This window comes from Mizuhopecten yessoensis, unplaced genomic scaffold (assembly GCF_002113885.1).
Source record: "Mizuhopecten yessoensis strain PY_sf001 unplaced genomic scaffold, ASM211388v2 scaffold4401, whole genome shotgun sequence".
Taxonomy (NCBI): domain Eukaryota; kingdom Metazoa; phylum Mollusca; class Bivalvia; order Pectinida; family Pectinidae; genus Mizuhopecten; species Mizuhopecten yessoensis.
In genome coordinates this window covers 308,768-335,379 of record NW_018405528.1, presented here as the reverse complement: position 1 = coordinate 335,379, position 26,612 = coordinate 308,768, and the positions used below count along the sequence as shown (strand labels likewise).

Genomic DNA, 26,612 nt, shown 5'->3' with positions numbered 1-26,612 from the left:
GATGGATCTTTATCAAATTTTATATGTAGGTTCCCGTTGGTCCCTTGTTGTGCAGGGCAACTTTTGAGACTGATCAGATAAACAACATGGCCGACAGGCAGCCATCTTGGATTTTTAAAGTAAAGGTTTAGGGATCTTACTCAAATTTTATATATGGGTTCCACTTGGACCCTAGTTGTGCAGGGCAACTTTTGAGACTGATCGGATAAACTACATGGCCGACAGGCAGCCATCTTGGATTTTGATAGTGAAGGTTTGTTATCACTATTTCTCGGGAAGAACCTGATGGATCTTTATCAAATTTTATATGTAGGTTCCCATTGGTCCCTTGTTGTGCAGGGCAACTTTTGAGACTGATCAGATAAACAACATGGCCGACAGGCAGCCATCTTGGATTTTTATAGTAAAGGTTTAGGGATCTTACTCAAATTTTATATATGGGTTCCACTTGGACCCTAGTTGTGCAGGGCAACTTTTGAGACTGATCGGATAAACTACATGGCCGACAGGCAGCCATCTTCGATTTTTGACATTGAAGGTTTGTTAATACTATTTCTCAGGAATAACTTAAAGGATCTTTCTCAAATTTGATATGTGGGTTCCCCTTGATACCTCGTTGTGCATGTTATATTTTGAGACCGATCATAAAAACAAAATGGCTAAAGGAAAAACTAAACAGATCTTTCTCATATTGCAATGATCGATTCTATTACTTTCACATTAGGTACTGTACTAGTAATTATTTGAAATGTCAAACTCACTTTGAAGGTTGTTTCATACACATCAGTATTAAGTTTAGATCAAAAGTTACCTCAAGATGCATTTACTGTTAACATGACTCGATCAAACAGATTAGAGAAAAGAAGAGAAAAGATCGAACTGACAAAGAACTAATAAAGATGGTGCAATGGTGGGCGCCAAGAATCCTCTGGGATCTCTTGTTGAATTCAATTGAAACACATTGAGTCAAGGACTTGTTTCACATGTGGAGGGCATAAAATATTTACAGTATGAGCAAAAAATATTATAAACTGGAGAGGGCAGGGCATACATATTACAAAAATACTGGGATGGGTTGAACTCAAAATTGATGGTTTTGTTGGTGGAGGTATAAGATCTTAGGAACATTTGTATATCTGTACATTGGGGCACCCCAATATACTTAATGCTGGAATAGCCAAAAAATTAACCTTTTTGATCCCCTATTTATATACTCTTCTAAACAGAAGGGAAAACAATCAGATTTAGAAATGAGATCTGATGATATAAATTAGAACTATAATTTACCTAATTGGATTTTGTTAATAACCTATTAGAGCACTGAAGGTAAATGTTACATTCCACTGTTTTACAGATGTGCAACACCTGGCTGTGATGGAGCTGGTAATGTCAATGGCAAATCAGCAGTCCATAGGACGTGAGTATTGCCCCGCTATTTCATTGTTCAACTTATTTTGTAAGGTTTTTACTGTTATTGTGTTGGTTCAGAATTTGTTTACATAATATTTAAGCCAATTCGAAGTTTTCAGATTGACTTCTATGTGTTGAAATTTTAATTAAACTGTTTTGCCATAGAGATTAATTGCACTGGATGATTTTTGCTGAAGTCTCTTTTTTTAGCTCACCTGCCCAAAGGGCAAGTGAGCTTATGCCATGGCGCATTTTCCTTTAAAACGCTACTAGACCTGAACAGCTAAGTGGATTTTAAATTTGTTATGCTATTTCTCAGAAAGTTCCAGAGGGATCTTTCTCAAATGTTATATGTAGGTTCCCTCAGTCCCTAGTTGTGCAGGTTAAAATTAAAAATTTGGTCCGGAGCATCCTTGGGCCAAGGGCTCTCAATTTTGTATAAACGGTGGGTGTGGCCCCCGTGGGGGCAAAGGAGCGGGGCCCAATAGGGGAAATAGAGGTAAAACCTTTAAAATCTTTCTTCACCATAGGGATTTAGGTATTTAATCCCAATTTAGCCTGGAACATCCTTGGACCAAGGGGACTCAATTTTGTATAAACCATGGGTGTGGCTCCACTGGGGTCATAGGGGTTGGGCCCAATAGGGAAAATAGAGGTGAAACCTTTAAAATCCTTCTATGTTACGGATTCAGGGATTTTAACCTAGTTATTAATCTGGGCCATTCTTAGGCAAAGGGGACTCAATTTTGTATAAACCGTGGGTGTGGCCCCTCTGGGGGCGGAGGAGCGGGGCCCTATGGAAAAAATAGAGGTAAAACATTTAAGGTGACTTAATTTTGTATAAGCCGTGGGTGTGGCTCTACTAAGGTCAGATGGGTGGGGCCGAATAGAGAAAATAGTTAAAATCCTTCTATGTTATCACTACTTTGAGGGAAGGGAAATTAATTTTTGTATAAATGGTGGGTCTGACCCCCTTGGGGACAGAGGGATGAACATTTCCAGGTGAGGGGTACAGGCCCTCTGGGCCTCTTGTTTTCATTTCAGTAGTTAAAAAAGATTCTTTGAGAAAATAACCCTTTTGAGAGTGAGCATATGATATCTCTAATGAACCTTTGGTTTGCAGGCAAATATTTTGTCCACTGTTGACGCCACAGCAAAGACGAATCTTCCGCATACAGAAAAAATTTGGGGTCAAGAATGGCATCCGTGGCGGCCACTCTGGCTCCGAATCGGAGGACGAGTCCTCATCTGGTAAAGTAGCATCTACTAAACACACAAAGGACGACAGTTCTTCATCTCCCGGTGATCAGTCAGAGAGCGATGAGGAGGCTAGCACCTTTGAGCCGTTTTTTGCCTTGACCGAACCCAAGGGCTTAGTCGATGGCTTGTCACGGTTTTTCACGCCATCAAACAAAAGAACTTCTAGGGTGTCTTTGAATTCTGGCGATTTTACAGCACTGTCCAATAAAGCCTGTTCTATAAACAATGGTGTAAAGCAATCACAAAGCAACTCACAGCAGGCTGCCAGTAGGATACTTAAACGCTCTAGGTTACTACAGGCTGCCAAGCGCCACAAATACACGGGGCCTCCGGGCACTGGGCAACTGAAGGGGCTATTTGACGGACTCTCCCATTTGTTTACTGCTCAGGGGGACAGGAAGAAACTGGTACCTGATTATGCCCCAATATCGCGAGGTCGCCGACGAATGAAGATATCTGACTATTTTCATAAGTGTAGCCCTATTTATAGTAATAATAATAACAATATCAATGACATTCTAGAGAAGCCAGCGGAAAGGTCAAGTTCGCCCTCTCCCTCTTCCTCTTCCTCTGTGGACTCCTTGGAAGAGCCAGTCCAGTCCGACATGTTAGTTGAACCGTCCAATGACTTTCCACCGGTTATACCTATGCTCCCAGTGGCCCGGGGTCGAGGAGCAGGTCGAGGCAGGGGTCGGGGTCGAGGTAGAGCTAGGGGTACATTTAATTCAGTCCGGGGCAGAGGGCAAAGTAGAGGAAGACCCTTTGTGAAACGAGGGAGGCCTTTCAGCAGAGGAAGACCATTTAGCACTAAGACTAGGCCCTTTAGTCGCGGCAGGCCCTTCAGTAAAAGAGGTCAGTCGTTGAGTAAAGAACGGCCAGTTGGTCGTGGAAGACCCTATAGTACAGGTAGGCCATTCCATAGAGGTAGGCCCTTTAGTCGAGGAAGGCCATTTAGTGAAGGTAGGCCATTCAGCAGAGGAAGGCCATTCACCCGAGGGAGAGTAAAGCTTGGGAGGCCATTCAGCAAGACGCTTCCGTCTGGTCGAGGAATGAGTGCTGGCAGAGGAGTGAGTCGTGGAGTAGGTCGAGGCATGGGTAGAGGAAAAGGGAGAGGTGTAGGGAGAGGTGTTGGGAGAGGAATGGGACGAGGTGTAAAGAAAGAACTTTTGAGCAATATATTTGAGTCCAAGATCCTACCAATGTCTTCACCACCAGTAGTTGGCAGACCTGCCAGAGGTGCACATTCCAAACTTACATCATCGCCGATTGTCCAGTCGCCAGTGACTCATTACCCAAGGGGTCGGGGGCGGGGGAGGGGTGGCAGTCATGGTACCCCCGTCCCCCCGGCCCCTTCTTCATCAGAGAGCGAGGACGACAGCGATGAGGACAGCGATTCCGACGATGACGATGAGGACTCTCTCATCCTTGCCAGTGGATTAGAACACAGGGGTAAGACTCAAAGTCACGTTTACACAGCCCTATAACTACAAATAGCGATCCTGTGTATCACCTGGCCCCTGCTCACCATTGCTTGAGTTGCTGTGTCCCATGCCCGAAGGGTCTTAATTGCCATCCTCCGCTCGCACACTCGTTTATCGTCACATAGGCTAGCTAGCTAGGGCTGTAGTGCATGATGTGGTTGGTAGCCTTGGCCTTGTTTCGTGACCTCAGTTCACTATGACCTTGACCTCTACAGCATGAGAGGCATGACATGCAGCCCTGCCTACTTTTGCATCCATCGATCTTATGTTTTTGTCTGCGTCAATTAAAATACATATCTGAAAAACAATTTGGTGTCTTCCGAATAAAATGAAAAAGAAATTCTAAAATTGCAGTAAAACGCAAAAACTGGTTCAAAGGTGTCACTCATGCTTCTCTGAACAGATTGCAGATTTGTCGGGATGAAGTACATCAAATTTCATGCGCTGCCTTTTCTGTTTTCCTGGCAGTGTCTGCTGTTTTGTGAAGAAATGTTCTTGTAGTTTGAATCTGTTAACCGTGAATTTTCTTGTGTATTGCTGTATCTTGCTGAAAATGTACTGATATTTATGTTATAACAGATTGTGCATGGGTTGTTCAACACAGTTTCCTGCTTTATACAGTTCCTGTTGTGTTTCCTTTCAAATCTGCATTCTGTTCACAAATAAAGACTGTTGGTTTTGAAAGGGAAAAACCCTGGAGAAGATTGCTTTTTATTTAATTAATTGCATGTGTTTTTTTCTCAATGTTTTGTTTCATGTAAATAATATTGATGCACAGTTCATATAAAATACCGTACTGTACAGTCCACACTATCTGGTAAAACATTACAATTCCAAAGCGTTTCGCCTTGTACTCATCAGTTGTATTATTACTTTTTTTATTACCATCATCTTTCTACAACACTCGTTCAAATGTATACTATTTATTCTAATAACTGACAGAGACTTGTTCAGCTTTCTACAATGTAAGGAAATGTGTTGTTTCTTGAAATTTTACATTTTTATTCTAATTCGAAGGATTAATGACACTCTTTGGGGCATCCTCCAATGTTAACACTACATTTATTTTGTAAAATCTCCAAAGTCAATGTGATATTTGTGGCACAATCTAGTCACATGTTTGACTGTACAGGCAGGTGGATTGCCTTACTGTAGAAATGATCACTGAGCACATGGGCTTGTAGAGTTGATATGGTGATGGTGGTGGTGGTGATGGTATGAGGTGGTATGGTGATGGTATGAGTTGGTATGGTGATGGTGGTGGTGGTGATGGTATGAGGTGGTATGGTGATGGTATGAGTTCGTAGTGTTTGCAGCATCCTTTGCCAAAGGGAATTCATCATGGTGTCGGGGGCAGATGAGTGGGACCTCGGAGAAATATTGAAAAATCTTTCAATTCAAAAGCATTTTATTGACAATATATATATATAATACAAACATGAAAGCTGTATATATTAAACCAATTAAGATATTGAAAAATCTTTCAAATCCTACTCCTTGTGGAGTTATGGGATTTTAATCTAAGTTAGTTTAGAGTAGCATTTGGCCAAATGATTCATAATTATATAAAGGGAGGGTATGGCTATCCTGGGGGCCGAGAGGTTGGTCCCAATACAGGGAAAGCCGGTATATCCTATATCTTGATTATGGATTAAGGGATTTTAACTGAATTTGACATGGAGTATCATTGGGTCCTTCTGATAATTATGACAAGATTTCTTATGGATGTTTAAATCAGGTGAGCCTTTCAGGCCCAATACCTTGTATATGGAGGGAGCTGATGCCTATCAGCTGTACAATCTGTGTATATGAGGGTGGACCTTTTACTAACACAGACTTATCATGGTATTTTAAGGAGGGGAATTGATGGCATTTCTGTTCAATGGAAAAATGTATTGTAGGGTAACCAAGAGACAGGGGAACCATCCATTGTATGGTGTATTGAAAACTCTAAAAGGGAAATTGTCTTCCGAACGAAAATGATATACCAAACAACATTTCACTTACCCCATAGTTATATTTCATGTGCAATATCCGTTTTTAACTGAGCCATTATGGTGTTTACTTATACTGGAATTGTCATTAAAATTTCTTAATTATCAACTTGTGAGCCTCTATGACATAACTGAAAGCATTCTATGTGTCCTGAGGGTAAGCTTTACTAAGGGGGGCATTCTGGGTGTCCTGAGGGTAAGCTTTACTAAGGGGAGCACTCTATGTGTTCTGAGAGAAAGCTTTACTAAGGGGGGCATTCTTGGTGTTCTGAGATTAAGCTTTACTAAGGGGATATTCTTGGTAATCTGAGAGAAAGCTAATGAGGTAAGCTTTACTTAGGGGGCATTCTGGATGTTCTGAGAGAAAGCTTCACTTAAGGAGGCACACTAGGTAATCTGAGAGTAAGCTTTACTAAGGGGGGCATTCTTGGTGTACTGAGAGTTAGCATTACTAAGGGGGGCATGCATTCTGGGTGTTCTGAGAGTAAGCTTCACTAAGGGCGAGGGGGGGGGGGCATTCTGGGCGTTCTGAGTAAGTTTTACTAAGGGGGGTAATCTGAGAGAAAGCTACTGAGGGGGGCATTCTAGGTGTTCTGAGAGTAAGCTTTTACTAAGGGGGGCATTCTAGGTGTTCTGAGAATAAGCTTTTACTAAGGGGGGTATTTGGGTGTTCTGAGAGTAAGCTTTACTAAGGAGGGCATTATAGGTGTTCTGAGAGTAAGCTTCACTAAGCTGGGCATTCTAGGTGTTCTGAAAGTAAGCTTTACAAATTATAAGGGGGGTGTTCTGAGAGTAAGCTTTACTAAGGAGGGCATTATAGGTGTTCTGAGAGTAAGCTTCACTAAGCTGGGCATTCTAAGTATTCTGAAATTAACCTTTACTAGTTATAAGGGGGGTATGCTGTGTGTTCTGAGAGTAAGCTTTACTAAGGGGGTATTCTATGTGTTCTGAGAGTAAGCTTTACTAAGGGGGTATTCTATGTGTTCTGAGAGTAATCTTTACTAAGGGGGGCATTCTAGGTGTTCTGAGAGTAAGCTTTTACTAAGGGGGGGCATTCTGGGTGTTCTGAGAGTTAGCTTCACTTAGTGGGGGGCATTCTTTGTGTTCTGAGAGTAAGCTTTACTTTGTGGGGCATTCTGTGTGTTCTGAGAGTAATCTTTACTAAGGGGGGGGGGGATTCTTTGTGTTCTGAGAGTAAGCTTCACTAAGGGGGGTATTCTGTGTTCTGAGAGTAAGCTTAACTAAGGGGGGCATTCTGTGTGTTCTAAGAGTTAGCTTAACTAAGGGGGCATTCTGTGTGTTCTGAGAGTAAGCTTAACTAAGGGGGGCATTATATGTGTTCTGAGAGCAAGTGTAGTTCATTGTGTGTGTTTGTCAAAAACAGTGACTCATTTTGATCAGGTAGTGTGGACGATTAGCGGTGATATCTATGTTTAGTGAACTGATGATACCTAGTGATTAAACATCCTGACAAACACCACACAGTTCAGTTTGAGCTATCTTGGAGCTTCAACAAACTATCGGTGATGAAAGGACAGTACAGATGTTATGAGTCGGCTTACTTCTAGTTATGGTACATTGAGAAATTAGAATACTTAAATCCTGTATTTAGTGTAGATTATATATTCATTAAATTTCAAATTAACAACTTTGTATGCTATTATGAAAGCTTAATCCTGTCTGAACCGAGCTATGAAACCTTATCTTAAAACCTGCATAAACTAGATATTCATTGAAATTCCACTGAATATATTTTTAACTTTTTTTATATGTAAAGCTATGTATTGGTCAGTGGTGTTTGGTTAAGACAGGTTCAACTGTGATATGACAAAGCTGCTGTACTCTAGCTGGAAACTTGTTCATCACGTTGATGTATAGAAAGGAACCTGATGTCTTGACACACAAAAAAAATCATTTTCAAACTTTTCAATAATATAATAATCTGGCAAAAGTAATTTTGTTTCAAATCAATGAAGTCTTAACGAAAGTTTTGGAGAAATCAGGGCAAGATATGAATGTCAGATAGTAATTTTTAGTCGTAAGTAAAATGAATATTCTGAACAATTTGTTCACTGTCAATTATGTATGACGAAAATAGCTTAATTCATTTCAGCATTGATCCATGGTGTTTGACTTGACATTTGGACCTACTGTAGTTATCTACTACAAAGTTTTTTGAAATAATACCATTTTCATTAAACAGATTTCTCTTTTCTCGCAGATGAAGAGAAAATGGAGCTTGACAACAATGGGCTCCCACCTCATGTCACTGATGACGATGTGGATCTCTTCAAACTTGCGCAGGAAAAGGCGCAGGAAGCACTCAACCAGGTAGGTTTGGTTTCCATGTCTTAGCGCATTGTCGGCGTGGTAACAACTCAGAGGCCTAACACTTGTGATGTGACGATATTCAGCTTCACAAACGGCTCTTCTTGCTTATGTGGCAGATCCTTGTTTTGGTGGTTGTTTGACGTCTTATCTGTTTTTTGGTTCCGTTTCATCACATTTTATTTTGCATTTTCATGTGTTGTGATAAGTGTGGTTTTGTGACGTTTGCCTTGACTAGCAATAGATATCATTTTGCAGTAACTTCTCCATTTTGTTTCATTTCAAAGGTGGATTTGTTAACAAATTTTAAACGCAACCAAATGTTTTCTCCGTGTTATAGCGAAAATGACATTTATCCAATCGGGAGTGTTTGGAACCCATTTCTGGTATTATGTCGAGCAAGGATGATAGATCGGGTGTATTAGCAACACTTGATTGTGTTTGGTATCAAGGATATATCTTGTGAAGTTTGTTAACACAAAGTGTAGACAGTTTTGGTTTGGGTGTCTGGAGATGATTTTGGTTTGTTAGGTTTTTCTTTTGATATTAGTTTTAAATTGTTAGGGTAGATGTTGATAAACCCGTTAAGATTGAGATGGTATGGCAATGTAATGGTCTTACTACCTTACTGAAAAAATGTCGACTAAACCTTTATCGGGGGTGAATTTCACAGGACTGGGATTAAATATGTGACATTAATCTTTTAAGTACCACATGCACTTTTAATTCTACTGAATTGTTGGTCTTTGTCCAGAAATGTATATGGCAAGTAATGTACTGAAACTGAAAATCTTAATAGAAATTGACAGCAATACTTGGAAAAAGTTTCCACTGATTGCATTTACAATATTTTCAAAAGTTGCATAACAGTATTCAGGTAAAAAGCTTCAATCTAAGTTTGTATGGCCGAGTGGTTAAGTCGTCTGACATTCTGCTACCTCTAGCCCTCCACCACTGGGTTGCGGGTCCGAGGCCTGTTTGGGACAGTCACCAGGTACTTGGCGCAGGTCTGTGGTTTTACTTCGGGTACTCTGCTTTCCTCAACCATCCGAACCTGGCAGTCCTTAAATGACCATGGCTTTTGATAGGACGTAAAACACAAACAAACCAAATCTAAGAATGCTGTTTGAATGTTTGTGAATCTGTGGAAGTTCAGTTTTAGGCTGTTTGTAAATGTGTTAGTTGTGTTTTACCTGTATATGTGATAGATTTTTGGTTCAGTGTTAGAAGGGGGCGGCTTGTGACTGCTGTGACGGTAGAAGACCTTAATATCTAGCTGATACGTCTGGATTGTTACTCAGAACATTGTGTGGTAGAGCTTCAATGTTTTTCATAATGCCATTTTTGTGTATATCACCAAACCAGAACTCATAAAATAAGTTACCAGTAGTGAAAAATTCAGAAACTGGATGGCGAAATATTAAAGTAGAAACCTTGGATAATGTCTAAACATGATTTTAAAGATTATGTAAATAAATCATATGACACAAGTGACAACTTATTTGATGTGTTCAGTTTGATTGGTGGTGTATATTTAACCTTGTGCTGTTCAGTATGTATGACACAAGTAATGCAGAATTAACAGTCCTGACACAGAATATAAAGGGAGATAATTGGCCTTTGCTTTTTCATAACAGCGATGCTAGACTAATCTTCTGTTTATAGTATTTCACACCTTAATGCCATAAGATAAATATTTGGAATGTGTTTTCTTATCAGTTAAGATAGAATTGAAAAAGATGGATAAAATAATCCTCATTTTTGGGAAAAGAACTTATATATATATATATAATTCATTTTAAATTAACCTTATACAAGGTTTCAGCCTTTTCTAAATGGATCCATATCATCAGTGATATGTAACATTGCTCACCAATTTTACATACAAATTTACTAGACATAGCGAGGATGATTTTCTCTGTCTTAGCTTTGTTTCCCACAAGCAGCTTGTGTTATAAATATTTTGAATGTAGATAGGTAGTTTTATCCTTGTATTATAGTCATCTTGCCACAATGCATGCCGATTTATCATTTATACAGCAGTATCATGAACTCATCGTAACTTAATTTACAGAGCCAACATGAATTGGTTGTTTGATTTGAAAGAAAACCATTAAGAAAATAATGACACGTAGTGATTTGTCATAAATCTTTTGACAGAATTCTTCAATCATCGATTTTTTTTCTTTTTCTGGTGACAGAGATTTATGATATTGCTTTTATAGTTTATCTTGTTATATAGCACACCTGTGTCTGGATTTTATACTTTATTTAATCAGTTTTTTTATGGAACATGCATGATCCCATCATTAGCATTAGCCTCATATATTGTCATTTGAGTATTATATGTTATTTAGCGTGGTTCTGACCTTTTATTTACTGCCATGCATTGTTTGGTTCCATAATTATTTTATTACTCCTTGCACCTTGCACCCTATTTAAATGTTTAGTCCTGAATTTTAACTGCTGTCGTCACATCACATTTAATTTGTTAAGTGCCATGTTTGTCAATTTGAACATCTCATTAATCCCAATTTTTTTGGGTTACAGTATGATATTGATTTACAGGATGCGGCAAGCAACTGCAGTAGTGAGCTGTGTGAAGCCCCTGCCCCTACGCCAGTTCAGAGCCGCTTCCCACCCTGCATTGAGTTTGGAAAGTACGAAATACAAACATGGTACTCGTCACCATATCCACAGGAGTATGCCAGGTAAGTGCCCTATCTGTCTTCTGTTGACCAACTCCATGTTTCGTCTATACCATATGGATTGGAGGTGTCCTTGTGTAATGACCAATAGTCACAACTTGTAGTGTTTCGAAGTCATGTCATAGAGATCAGAATTGTTTGTTTAAGAATTGGTTTGAAGGGTTTTTTTTGTGTTTTTTTTATATGACCAGTTTTAGATAATTTTACACTAAACAATTCAAAACCCAATCTAATTAAAATTATATCTTCACATCGCTCCCGTTTACTGATATGTCGCGTTGAAGATCTAACAACATCCCATAGAGGGTCACGTCAGAGGTCAACATGAATGCATTATCGCATTTATAACAAGCCAATCAAAACGCGACATAACTCTTTCATTCAACCAATCAGAAAGTAGGACCTGTGGCATTTAATGCAGACACCTCGTAGCCCAAAATCCACTTTTTCGTCTGGTCCAGTGATAGTTTGAATATTGCGAAGCCTGTCATTGGTTAATTTTAGTTTCAGGTTGTTAAACTTTTTAACGACAACATCACCAGAAGAGGAAGTCTCTCTTATTTCAAAGCAAAATCCACAAATTGTACAAACGTTGTCTTGTAGATAGACACGGCGTGGTGTCATGGGCGCCGCCATTTTCGATGCTCATTTGACACCTCTCGGTCTTTTATCATAGCAAGTGTGTTCCGAAATCATTACATCATCACTTACAGAAATGCGTGAGCTCTCATCTGATTGGTTAATGCAAAGGTCGCCTGAACATGACCCTCTACGGGATGTTGTTAGATCTTCAATGCGACATATCAGTAAACGGGAGCGATGTGAAGATATAATTTTAATTAGATTGTTCAAAACCTTTCCTAGAAACTGTGCACTTATATGAATTAAAGTACTATACTGAAATTCACATATTTTGTGCTTTGGAAATATTGTGATATGAAATAAATTATAATACTGTACATATGAAACTGTGCTTAAATTTTATCATAATCTACTGCACCATTGGAATTGTGTGTGTTACAGCTCTTTAGTGTCATCTTTGTTGGTAATGCTGCTGCAATACATTGCATTCTTTGCTAATATATAAATAGCTAATGTATATTTTGCACTTATGTATATTTTGCACTGATTTAATTAGTATGAAATTAATGAAAATGACTGCATTTTACTTAGCATTTAATTTGTATGTATTAAAGAATTCCAATTGATTTTATCCCCGTTTGTCTCGGCCTTGGTATAGAGGTATATAATGGGAAGGAAGCTGTATAGTGTGTCACAACCTAAAACAAGGAAAAGGTGACTGCAAATTGACTGTTGACCTTGATCTCAAGTACTTCGGTGAGGGTTTTCTGGAGCATATCTCTCCTATTGTATTATGACAGGACATCAAACTTTATATATAGGTTCATCACAGGAAGGCAGTGTGTTAATTGTAAAATTAGGTGAGATTTACCTTTATTATACCCCTGCAAATGATGTTAGGGGCTGGGGTGGGTGGGAATAGGTATCGCCCTGTCCATCTGTCTGATCATGAACCTTGTAAGTGCCACTCCTCCTTAAATGGTCCTGGATTCTTTTGTATCTCGACACATTGAAAGCCATCAAAAGTTAATTTGAAGGAAGAAAGAAATTTTTGAGTCAACTATCTATGAGTTATGGTCCTTGACACTTAAAATTTCTGGTTGTAAGTGCAACTCCTCCTTTAATACTTTTTGTTGTTATTTGGCACAGTGGAATTACACCATATGTAAATGTGCATGAAGGAAAGGATTTGTAATTCAATTGTTTTACCCCTTTCAAAGTTTGAATGTGTAGTTAAGATGAAGTGGGGGGTATATCTTTCACTAGTTTGACCTTTGACATTGGTCTGAAGTACTAAAATAATGGTTTGCGTGTATAAGACTTTGTACATAGGTACATCATGGGGAGACAATGAGGTCCTTAACACCTTTTACCTTAACCTCAAGTATAAAAACAGTGTAATGCTGATTTCTAAAACCTTTCTTGACTACTATTTCAGGTTTTGACTTCAGACTTGGGTGTGTATGTACTTTATAATCAAGGAAGATGTTGAGTAATAAAATTGGTTTAATTCAATCTCAATATGGCTACAGGTTTATAATACATGATAACATCATAGGCATAGGTCGGTGGAAGGTATTTTGGCTACTATTTTAAGTATGGATGTCTAGACTTATAGTAAAGGTCAAGTGGTCACAGTGTGGTGTATCGAAAGTAGGTTCATGAGGTCAACGTCCAACTGCTTTACCTTATCTCAAGTACCTAACATTATTTACACAGGAACAGATATGGGAGGAGCAGGGGTATTGGTGAAGCCCAGGCTTAACAGTTAAATCTAGTATTATGTGGAAATATCTTGCAATGTTGGTTTACAGGATTTCACAAGGTTTCAAACATTGAACATTTTATAAACTGTTCTTGCACATATACTGCATGTACAACCCAGTGGTTAGTACTTTGATCAGGGTTGCAATCGGTTTTGACCTTGTCATTGAAGGTATCAAGATTAGGCTGATTTAACATTTTATATTTATAAATGGAAACATAGAAACGTTTTTCTCTTATTTTTTAATCTAATATATATTTACAAGCAAAAGAGATGTTATTTTGGTACATAGGTCACAATTGCTTTAGTTTTTGTTCTGTTAACTCATTCACCCCTGAAGACACATTTGAACCCTTCCAATTCCAAGGTTGGAATAGTTCATTATAAAATGTCAGGGGTGAATGAGTTGAACTATTTCCAAAATGTATGAGGTAAAATATGCTTTTGTGATAAGAAATTCAACAGATATGATGTAAAATGTGGTGGTTGTTGTGTGCTTGTAGGCTGCCGAGGCTGTACATCTGTGAATACTGTCTAAAGTACATGAAGAGCAGAAATATCCTCCAACGACATATGGTAAACCATGTTGTTTATAAGAGATGCTGTGAGCATTTCTAACAACAACAATGTTGTGATTGATCATACCTATTATTTCCTCTGTTGTAAAATCTGGTAACAACTGCACTACCATGTCTCTACAGCTGTTTGATCAGTGCATTTATCATCTATATACTACTTTATACCACCTACCGGTAGCACGATCAATTCATTATCATTGGTTGTCAGTATGAGAAGAACTTGAGAACAGATTTTCTCATTCCCAAGCAGTTGGGAACATATGTGTCCACACAAAAGTGATCAACGTAAAAAAATAGTCTGTCATAAACATACCAATACAAAGTTACGGATTTTTTGTGTGTGAGAATAACAACACCGTTTCAGGTGTAAATGTGCATATAGAAAAGCCAATGACAATAGGATTGTTTTCGAAATATTTGTTTCCCCCTATTTCACTATAACTGTTTACAAGGTCTATGTTATATAGTTACTGTATACATGAAACTGGTTACCAGGTCTATGTTATATAGTTACTGTATACATGACACAGTGTAATGTAACTGGTTACCAGGTCTATGTTATATAGTTACTGTATACATGACACAGTGTAATGTAACTGGTTACCAGGTCTATGTTATATAGTTACTGTATACATGACACAGTGTAATGTAACTGGTTACCAGGTCTATGTTATATAGTTACTGTATACATGACACAGTGTAATGTAACTGGTTACCAGGTCTATGTTATATAGTTACTGTATACATGACACAGTGTAATGTAACTGGTTACCAGGTCTATGTTATATAGTTACTGTATACATGACACAGTGTAATGTAACTGGTTACCAGGTCTATGTTATATAGTTACTGTATACATGACACAGTGTAATGTAACTGGTTACCAGGTCTATGTTATATAGTTACTGTATACATGACACAGTGTAATGTAACTGGTTACCAGGTCTATGTTATATAGTTACTGTATACATGACACAGTGTAATGTAACTGGTTACCAGGTCTATGTTATATAGTTACTGTATACATGACACAGTGTAATGTAACTGGTTACCAGGTCTATGTTATATAGTTACTGTATACATGACACAGTGTAATGTAACTGGTTACCAGGTCTATGTTATATAGTTACTGTATACATGACACAGTGTAATGTAACTGGTTACCAGGTCTATGTTATATAGTTACTGTATACATGACACAGTGTAATGTAACTGGTTACCAGGTCTATGTTATATAGTTACTGTATACATGACACAGTGTAATGTAACTGGTTACCAGGTCTATGTTATATAGTTACTGTATACATGACACAGTGTAATGTAACTGGTTACCAGGTCTATGTTATATAGTTACTGTATACATGACACAGTGTAATGTAACTGGTTACCAGGTCTATGTTATATAGTTACTGTATACATGACACAGTGTAATGTAACTGGTTACCAGGTCTATGTTATATAGTTACTGTATACATGACACAGTGTAATGTAACTGGTTACCAGGTCTATGTTATATAGTTACTGTATACATGACACAGTGTAATGTAACTGGTTACCAGGTCTATGTTATATAGTTACTGTATACATGACACAGTGTAATGTAACTGGTTACCAGGTCTATGTTATATAGTTACTGTATACATGACACAGTGTAATGTAACTGGTTACCAGGTCTATGTTATATAGTTACTGTATACATGACACAGTGTAATGTAACTGGTTACCAGGTCTATGTTATATAGTTACTGTATACATGACACAGTGTAATGTAACTGGTTACCAGGTCTATGTTATATAGTTACTGTATACATGACACAGTGTAATGTAACTGGTTACCAGGTCTATGTTATATAGTTACTGTATACATGACACAGTGTAATGTAACTGGTTACCAGGTCTATGTTATATAGTTACTGTATACATGACACAGTGTAATGTAACTGGTTACCAGGTCTATGTTATATAGTTACTGTATACATGACACAGTGTAATGTAACTGGTTACCAGGTCTATGTTATATAGTTACTGTATACATGACACAGTGTAATGTAACTGGTTACCAGGTCTATGTTATATAGTTACTGTATACATGACACAGTGTAATGTAACTGGTTACCAGGTCTATGTTATATAGTTACTGTATACATGACACAGTGTAATGTAACTGGTTACCAGGTCTATGTTATATAGTTACTGTATACATGACACAGTGTAATGTAACTGGTTACCAGGTCTATGTTATATAGTTACTGTATACATGACACAGTGTAATTTAACTGGCAATGCCTTTTTTCTCTACCTACAAAAATGGGGAGAAATGGTTTTTGAGAATTCTTTTAGGAGAAACTGAAATTTTCAGACCATAATTGTTAGGCTTTGTTTATCACCTTTTACCTGTGAATTCTGCTTGTATAGTAAGCAAAATATGTATAATGCGATCATATTTTCCCAGCAGATGGGGAAAAAAGTTACATCTGTACTGGTAATATAAAATATCATTACATTGGTGTCTTCCATGTGTCTTCAATCAAATGTCATGAAAGCTTTTTTTCGCAGGTCAATGGCAATATTTTGTTGTTTTACGAATTTTAATAATCAGTAAATTCTTAATTTTTCTGTTAAAAAATTATATATTTTCTGTTAAAAAATTATATAAATTACACTAGTGAAGATATCTGAAAAAGATTTGTTCTTTTGAATATATGATAATTTTTAACTGCAAAACCAAACTCTTGTTGACATGTTGTGCCAATTGACCTTTGCTTTGCAGAACAAATGTGACCTGCACCATCCACCTGCCAACGAGATTTACCGTAAGGATGGAATATCTGTGTTTGAGGTTGATGGTAATGCCAGTAAGATCTACTGTCAAAATCTGTGCCTTCTCGCCAAACTCTTCCTCGACCATAAGACTCTTTACTATGATGTTGAGCCCTTTCTCTTTTATGTTGTTACCACCAACGATGAGCTTGGCTGTCATGTCATCGGCTACTTTTCTAAGGTAAGCTGCTACTTAAGGGAAAATTTCGTTTTTAGCTCACAAAGTGCCTGTGAGCTTGGGGTATGGTGTAGGGTGTGTTGTCCGTCTTCTTTTTCTAGACCTCAATATTTTGCATTATATGTTCTTGATATGGAGTGCTATAAAATTTACTCAAATAAATTATCTTACCCTACTTTCAAGTTCACAAGCTTAAGGGTCAAAATGTGTTAAAACCATTTAAACAACTCCTTTTGAATAACCAAGAGACCTAGAGTAGTAATATTTGGCCATTAGATACCTTGCATGGAGTGCTATAAAGTTTTTTCCAAATAAATGACTGACCTAATTCCAAAGTCACAGGTGTCAAATATATGTAAAAATAACTTTTAAACCTCTTCTGAATAGCCAAGAGACCTGGAGTAATGATATTTGCCTGTAGGGTACCTGGGACAAAGTGCTATGAAATATTCTCCAATAAATTACCTTGATCTACTTTCATGGCCACAGTGGTCAAATATTTAAAAAATCTTTTTAACAACTTTTTCTGAATAATCAGGAAGCCATGGGTGAGGATATGTGGCCAGTTGGTACCTTGGATGTAGTTCTGTGGAGTTTCCTCAAATTGATGACCTTGATCTTTGTTGAAGGTCACAGGGGTCTAATATGTTTAACGTTTGAATGACTTCTGAATAACTATTAAGATACTCGGCCAATAACATGCTGTGGTGTGGTTCTATTAACTTTCCTCAAATAAATGACCTTGACCTACTTTCATGGTCACATGCATCAAATATGTAAAAACCTTTAAACAACTCCTTCTGAATAGCCAGAGACCCTGGGTGATGATATTTGACTAGTAGCATGCTGGAATAAAAAAGTACCAACTTTTCTCCAGTTAATGACCTTGACCTACTTTTAAGGTCACAGGGATCAAACGTGTAAAAGTCGTTAAACAACTTCTGCCTAACAATGGAGAGTACCATCAAAGAAATGACCTTGACCTATTTGAGGAAATTTAGCATTAAGTATACTTTGACCAAGAGGACTCGACGTTGTATAAATGGAGGTTCGGGCTCCCTAGAGGTATCCCTGTTCAGGACAGATTAAGTGTTCTCATTAATTTAGTCTGAAACATTGTTCAGCAAAGGACGCTCAATATGTGCAAATATTGCAAAATTCCTTTTATTGAGAACATTTCTCAAGATTGCTTAAATATTCTAAGTGAGTGATACAGGCCCTCTGGGCCTTTTGAATTGGATGTTTTTTCATGTGTAAACTAAAATCATTGGTGGGTCATAATGGTTGTTGGGAATCGGTTGGCATTTCATGATTAATAATTAATTACTAATTGATTAAAATTAGATGTTATTCTCTTATACAGCTTAAAATTTATTCCTTAACTCATTCCCCCCTGAAATTTCATTATGAACTGTTCCAATCTTTGAATTGGAAAAGTTTGTTAGTGTCTTTAGGTGTGAATGAATGAAGTTCCATTTCATGTGTTATGTTGAGGATTTTGCTACTCAAAACATTGAGACCATTTATATTTCCCACGATGAAGTGTATTGTGTTATAAAGTATAATATTTAAGATAAAAGTTAAAAAGTATCACGAGAACAGAATACATTGTGTGATAAAGTATAATATCTCTCTTTTAGGAGAAACATTGTCAACAGAAATACAATGTGTCGTGTATAATGACAATGCCCCAGTACCAACGCAAGGGCTTCGGCAGGTTCCTCATTGACTTTAGTTATTTGTTGTCGAGGATTGAGGGACAGCCTGGCTCCCCTGAGAAGCCCCTCTCTGACCTTGGGAGAGTCAGCTACCAGGCCTACTGGAAGAGCATTATTCTGGAATACCTTCACAAGTATCGAGACGCTAAAGTCTCAATTAAATGTAAGTGTCTCTCTGAATGCTTCTGTCAAAAATCAATGTTTTAACCGGCAAGTGTGAGTTAACTGTTAATGAAAAAATCTCTTTTCATACTTAAAATTTGTTGGAGATTGTTTGTTATATTTCGGAACTTTTGAGTTATTCAGATATGCTGATATCAAAAAGTTTTGTCCTGTGATGTAAAAACGTGTAATTGGATGTCGAGTATTTTTGTTGAGCTGTATGTTGATATACTTGCTGTGAATTTCACAACTTTTAGCTGGAAACTTGTAGTGGCTGAATTCATCAGAATTCACTAATGGCTATTTTTCATAAATAAGGAATGCAAATGTTGACATATCTGTTGTGTGTTGCAGCTATTAGCCGGACGACAGGCGTGTGTCCTCACGACGTTGGGCAAACCTTGCATCAGCTTAACATGGTGGCTCACAAAGACAGCAAGTAAGTGTGAACTCCTAGCTTATAACATGGTGTCTCACAAAGACAGCTAGTAAGTGTGAACTCCTAGCTTATAACATGGTGTCTCACAATGACAACAAGTAAGTGTGAACTCCTAGCTAATAACATGGTGGCTCACAAAGACAGCAAGTAAGTGTGAACTCCTAGCTTATAACATGGTGGCTCACTAAGACAGCCAGTAAGTGTGAACTCCTAGCTTATAACATGGTGTCTCACAAAGACAGCCAGTAAGTGTGAACTCCTAGCTTATAACATGGTGGCTCACAATGACAGCAAGTAAGTGTGAACTCCTAGCTTATAACATGGTGTCTCACAAAGACAGCAAGTAAGTGTGAACTCCTAGCTTATAACATGGTGGCTCACTAAGCCACAAGTAAGTGGTCATATATATAATACATATAAACGCTGTTGAAATTTATCCTAATACTTTCAACAGCATTTTTTCTTCAAACGCTGTTGACAAAAAGAAACGTGTCAGTACACCATACTGCTTGTGTCAGTTAGAGGATTGGTTATAAATGCCCTTTAGCCATGACATTCACAGGTTAAACCTCTAGAGGTAGTTAGTTCACCTGCTAATTCACAGGGAGGTATCGTAAATGCCCTTTGGCTATAGTATAAAGTGGTAACTAAGAACTACAGGAATTAACATACCTTTTAATTCACAGGTAAGATATTTAGGTGTGTAAACTGTATGACTATCTCTCAACTAAAAAGTAATGTATATATTGAATGTAGTTGATGCAGACACGGAATTACATTTCCGTGATTCAGACTTGAATGTACAAGTTCTTTTTCGGAGAATATATATGTCTTTATTTGTCGATTGATGATTTTACCCATTCAACATATATTGATTGCTGTCATTACTTACACTGTTTTGCAGATAATATATTGATATGTAAAGGGGGACATGTCAGAATGGGTACACGTAATGAACAGGACATCGTATAAGTTGTGCCACTGTGATGTCACATATCACGTGACCTCGTACCAGTTCAAAATATGCATATTCACTAGGCTGATATAGATGGGGCGTCACCTGGGATGTCTATCATCTGAGTACCAAGAGAGGCGGGGTTTCGGTCACTACAAGTATCATTGCATCAAATGAGCGTAAAATATGAAATTATGAAAAATCGTGGCCAAAATCCTTTGTCAGTTGACCTCCTGCCTTATTTCAAAAGATATAAGATTCTTAATAGCATTATAGATAGATGGTATGTCATCAGTGTGACCTAATATCATAGATCTCAAAATGGTCAGAAGATTATTGCATGTAATTTAAAAGGGTCTTATTCATTTTCAGGTTATGATTTAAAATTGGTATCATAGAAAGCTTAAAAATTTGATTTGTATATGGTTATTGCAGTCGGACAGCATTATTGCCAAGTTAAGTTATGTATGTCTGTAATGCTATCTCTGTTGTTTTGTAGAATTGTGATAGCAGTCAACAAGCAGTTGGTCAATGACCATATGGAACGCCTGGAGACTAAGCGTCATCAGCGAATAGAGCTTGACCCAGATAGTCTGCGCTGGACACCCCTCATATCTAGTCACTGCATCAATGAGGAGGAGCGCCGTGCTGAGACAGAGGTAAGACCAGTCTGCGGTGTCTATCTGGAGCTGATCGTTCATCATATAGCTAGTATAGTTATTGTGTTCACAATTTTACAATTAAACACCATGTTAAGCTGTTTTGCAGTGATTCAAATACACTAAAAGTTATTTCAGTAAAATATCTAACCCACCCCAGATGAAAAAAAAAAAAGATATTTCTATGCATAGTGGATGTTGGAGAAAGATGATTCTGTCCAACATAGTGGATGTTGGAGAAAGATGATTCTGTCCTACATAGTGGTTGTGGAGAAAGATGATTCTGTCCCACATAGTGGTTGTTGGAGAAAGATGATTCTGTCCCACATAGTGGTTGTTGGAGAAAGATGATTCTGTCCCACATAGTGGTTGTGGAGAAAGATGATCTCTGGATTGAGTTTTGTTGGATACACTATAAATAATATAAAATAATATGTTCATGAAGAATGTCTTTATTATGTATTTAATTGGGGGTGGAAAATGAACAAGCTTTCTATCAATGCAGAAGATTTCTTCAGACTTTAGGCTCATGACAACAACAGAAAGTGCGGCCAATGTATGAATAGTAATATATTAAAGTTCTTAACTTTATTACTTGATTCCCTGCTCTGTTTTGCCTGTCAAATGTCTGTGTAATATAAAGGGATGCAACAGTTAGAAATAATGCCAGTCGGATAACTGTGTATGCTTATCTGAACCAAACCGGATAACTATGTTTCTTGTGCCATGAAATACAGCCAACAATGGCCCTTTATTTAGATAAAATTATGATTACTTCATTCACTTAATGCATTATTAATAAAGATAAATAAATACTTATGCCGTGAAAATACTGTTGTAAAACCTTGCAAATTCTCAAAATCTTTTTGAATTGGCTACATATTGCAAGCCTCCCTCTAGGAAATGTTGCTAGTTTCACTTTACACTCGTGTGTTGTCAACGCTGTGTGCACATATTTCTGTGCTTCACTTCAGGTCGGAACATAGACGATAGCTGCTGCTAAATGATAAGTTACATGATTCAACAGAATGTCAGTAGATGTTATGTGATGTTTACATTCAAAGTTTATTTTATACATGCACTCAATGGTATAGCAAGTATACTGATCATGAGTGTTTTCAAGGTCTGTCAAACGGCAGTCAGGAGCAACATTTCTGACCAGGAAAATCGATAAATATTGACCTACATTTTGGGATGGTTTTGGGGTACGTAGATTTGCTAACTGGATAGTACTCGCAACCGAACTGCAACCGAATACTTGATTACCCGTTCCAGCCCTAGTAATATATACCAGCTACTGATAGGCAACAAAACATTAAATATCTAATTAATATATAAATATCATTGGAAACACCAACATAATCTAAAATGAAACCTTAATTATTTTACAGTTACGAGAGATGTCCAAAATGGTGAACACCATTGCTGAAGACCGAGAGTGGATGCAATCTGTTAGTCCCAAAAAATGTGAAACCTCATCGCCGAAAAAGAGAGATTCGCCATACAAGTTAGAAATTAGTCCCAGGAGAATGGAGCTCTCCCCCCGTAAAAGTATAGACAATCCAGTGAAGATACCAGAAGGTGGAACTCCGTTTTCTAGCCGTGAATCGTCGCCGCAACGTTCCCCTAAAAAGGAAGATGAGACCTCCCAAGATGAAAGTGTAGAAAATTTAATTGAGCAGACAGTGGACAAAAAGGATAATAAACTGAAACGGAAAGACGATAGCCCTAATGATGATAGTCCCGCACCTAAGAGAAGGGTAGGTGTAGTAAACAATGATAGTCCCGCACCCAAGAGAAGGGTAGGTGTAGTAAAATGCCAAATTGCATCAAAGCTTTGTTTTTCTTCCTGTTACCAGCTGTATACATGTCATATGGGTTGGTCACTCTCCAACTGGATTTCTTTCAAACTTAGTAAGAACCATCCTGGGTGACAAAGGATATCAAATTGTAAAATTGAGGTTCCTGTCCCTACCCAAGGGGCAAGGGCAGGGCCCCAAAGGCAAAGTTTATCACTATTTGAGAAATCATCTTTCTCCAAACTTAAATTTACAAAAATCGAATATTCTTCAAAAAGATGGAAAGGTCCCGAGGTGCTTTAACTGATTGTTGATTTCATTATCCCCGGATCATCCTTTCTCTCAGGGAAAGGGGATAAAGTTTACCGTAGTTTATAATGAGAAATAACACCTTGGCTATATTTTGTCCATTTTCAGCAAGAAATATTTCAAACACGGTTGGGGTAAATATGATGGGATAGCAATTTGAGGGTATGAGAAAGTAAGATCCTGGCTAATGGTCACCCCTGGTGACGAAGGGGCATGGTTGAAGTCAGGAAAAATTCCAAAAAATCTTTTCCACACTTAGGTGTAAAAAAAATCAAATGCTCTTAATAGACAAAAAAGGCCCTTGGGTGCTTTATCTCAATTGTAAATTTCATTAGCCCTGGGTTATTTGTTTTCCCATAGGGAGGGAGTAATGTTTACATTAATTTAGATAAGCAAATTACACTTTTGGCTATTTTTTGTCCATTTTCAGCAGGGAATAATTCAAACTTGGTTGAAATGAATATGATTGGATGGCAATTAGATCACATAAAAAAGTAAGATCCTGAACCACCTCACCTCTGGGTTCAGAGGGATGGGCAAAAAGTGGGAAATTGTCTTTACTATCAAATATACTTGTGCACTCTCCGATGTGCTAAAAGCCCCCCTGCTCTTTAATTTTTAGGTCACCTGAACTTTGCTCAAGTGACCTATTCTAATCGCTTTCTGTCCATCGTCATCGTCTGTTGTGCGTAAACTTTTTACATCTTCACTTTCTCAAGAACCAGTGGATGGATTTTTTTCAAACTTAATCAGAATCATCCTTGGTAGATGAGGCTACTACAGTTTAAAATTGGGATTCCTACCCCAACCCCTGGGGCCAGGGTGGGGCCCCAAAGGGAATATTTACCAATATTTTAAAATTCTTATCCTTTGATGACATGACAAGATTGTATTTCACTTAGTTTACATGCTGATTTCCACATCACAATAAACAATAAAATAAAGCTACCAGTACCTATGATATAACTCGGGTGACCGCTAAGGCCCTTGGGCCTCTTGCATTAAAGGTGGTGACCCACCATACATATTTAACATGAATTTGGACAGGTGTCTACCCCTTAGTTGTAACATGGTAACATTGTTTAATTACCTGTTTGCTTGCAGCCTGGACGGCCACCAGCAAAGAAACGTAAGCTGCTGGACCCTGAGAATGAAAATAACAGCTCAAGTAGTAAGAAGTGTCGGAGAGAAAGTGGTCGTGGTGACAGACAGACAGACGGTAGGCTATCTTTCTGGCTATCCTACCTTTCAGTACGGCAGCATTGTAACATATGTGTGACTTCAGTAGCATGTCATTAAATCCTCTAAACATGTAAGGATCCTAGATTTATTTCACTAATATACACGGATGTCCTGAGCTTTTACTAAATGTTCCTTTCATACAGGTATAGATGTCCTGAGATTTACTCTAAATGTGTCTTTCATACAGGTATAGATATCCTGAGATTTACTCTAAATGTGTCTTTCATACAGGTATAGATATCCTGAGATTTACTCTAAATGTGTCTTTCATACAGGTATAGATATCCTGAGATTTACTCTAAATGTGTCTTTCATACAGGTATAGATATCCTGAGATTTACTCTAAATGTGTCTTTCATACAGGTATAGATATCCTGAGATTTACTCTAAATGTGTCTTTCATACAGGTATAGATATCCTGAGATTTACTCTAAATGTGTCTTTCATACAGGTATAGATATCCTGAGATTTACTCTAAATGTGTCTTTCATACAGGTATAGATATCCTGAGATTTACTCTAAATGTGTCTTTCATACAGGTATAGATATCCTGAGATTTACTCTAAATGTGTCTTTCATACAGGTATAGATATTCTGAGCTTGCCTGATAATGCTATGGAGTTCTCTTCTGTGTCCACCGGGCTCTACAAGAGCCACATGCCACGGGAGAAAATGAATGGTCAATCAGATACCCAACTCGAGTCGGTGCCAGAGGAGGATGAGAAAGAGGAGAAAGTTCCAACTCTAAAACAACGCCGCTCTCGTCAAGGTTGGCCGAAGGGGGTTCCCCGTGGTTCACCGGTCAAGAAAGTCAAGAAAACGCGGGGCAGGCCCCCAAAGGTAATCAATAGATTAAGGGATATTTAGATATAAAGATATCTACATTCATAGAGTGAAAGTGTAGGAATTCAAAATTTCAATTTATTCATAATGCATTTCATGTCACAAGGTAGCTATTATTATGTCTCCCCTTCGAGTGAAGGGAGAAATATTGTGTTAGTACTGGTTCTTATTTTTCTGGTTCTGGTTCTTCTGGTTCTTCTAATTGCAACTTGTCCGGGCCATAAACCGTTAAAGATATCTTGATGAAACTTCAGGTATGCATGCATCACCCACAGAAGGTGTGCAGTGCACTGGAGTTAGATCACTGTTACCTTCACCTCAAGGTCAACGGTCAAATAAGTGCATCATTTTCAACAAATTCTTGTCTGGCTCGTAAATTTTGAACTGCTTAAGATATTTTGATGAAACTTGAAGTATACCTGCATCACCCACAGAAGGTGTGCAGTGGACTGGAATCAGGTCTTGTTCTCCACTATATACAGAGTGATTGCCCTTTATTTATTATTAATACCAAAGTTTGTCCGGAGCATAAGTTCCATGTTTTTTCACCTACAGTGACCAAACTTACCATATTTATGTATCTTTGGAAGGCGAAATCTCTCGCACTGAAGTCCGGTTTTGTGCCCCACTATATACAGAATAATGGCCCTTTGTTTATTTTTTAAATCAAAGTTTGTTCACGGCATAACTTCTAAACCGTTAAAGATATCTTAATCAAACTTGAAGTATACCTGCTGCACCCACAGAAGGTGTGCAGTACACTGGAATTTGATCTTGTGCCCCACTCTATACAGAGTTGTTGCCCTTTGTTTATTTTTAATACCAAAGTTTGTCCGGAGCAAAAGTTCCATATTATTTCACCTACGTTGACCAAACTTGCCGTATTTATGTAGTTTGGGAAGGCGGAACCTCTCACACTAAGATCAGGTCCTGTGCCCCACTATATATAGAGAAATGGTCCTTTGTTTATTTTTGATATCGAAGTTTGTCCATGGCATAACTTCCATGATATATCTCCTATGTTGACTAAACTTGCTGTAGTTATGTGTATTGGGAAGTAGGAGTGTCACATTCTAAATTCAGGTCTCGTGCCCCACTATATTTATCGAGATATGTCCCTTCTTTAATTTTTTATACCGAAGTTTGTCTTTTGGCTAATAAGGGGAGACGTATGCTTTTGTTCACAAAAACAAGTTTTTTGTTTAACATCGAGTTCCTGATCATTTAGGGGGGAAAACTCCTTTAAAAAAGTCATATTCGCTTTATTTACAACAAGCAAATTGTTTTTTCAATATTTTTAGTGCTTTATTTATTGTTTATTTTATCACTGACTATTTTCTGTAAAAAGAAATCGGAAACTTTTTGTAGTCCTCTACCATAGT

The 26,612-nt window shown here is 37.8% G+C and overlaps 1 protein-coding gene across 4 annotated transcripts in view; it reads left to right on the top strand.

Annotated features, from left to right (window-relative positions):
* LOC110448947 (histone acetyltransferase KAT6B-like) overlaps positions 1-26,612 on the top strand; it is a 43,192-nt gene that overhangs the window by 9,433 nt on the left and 7,147 nt on the right. For 2 of the 4 annotated variants that reach the window (XM_021495465.1, XM_021495464.1), the window contains exons 7-18: positions 1,355-1,417; positions 2,534-4,119; positions 8,367-8,476; positions 11,024-11,184; positions 14,032-14,104; positions 16,877-17,107; positions 18,745-18,985; positions 19,339-19,423; positions 20,878-21,037; positions 22,429-22,797; positions 24,250-24,364; positions 24,971-25,227. In XM_021495465.1, coding sequence (XP_021351140.1) covers positions 1,355-1,417; positions 2,534-4,119; positions 8,367-8,476; positions 11,024-11,184; positions 14,032-14,104; positions 16,877-17,107; positions 18,745-18,985; positions 19,339-19,423; positions 20,878-21,037; positions 22,429-22,797; positions 24,250-24,364; positions 24,971-25,227 — 3,451 coding nt within the window. The remainder of the gene's footprint in view (positions 1-1,354; positions 1,418-2,533; positions 4,120-8,366; positions 8,477-11,023; positions 11,185-14,031; positions 14,105-16,876; positions 17,108-18,744; positions 18,986-19,338; positions 19,424-20,877; positions 21,038-22,428; positions 22,798-24,249; positions 24,365-24,970; positions 25,228-26,612) is intronic. The other 2 variants (XM_021495467.1, XM_021495466.1) reach the window with 2 other exon arrangements.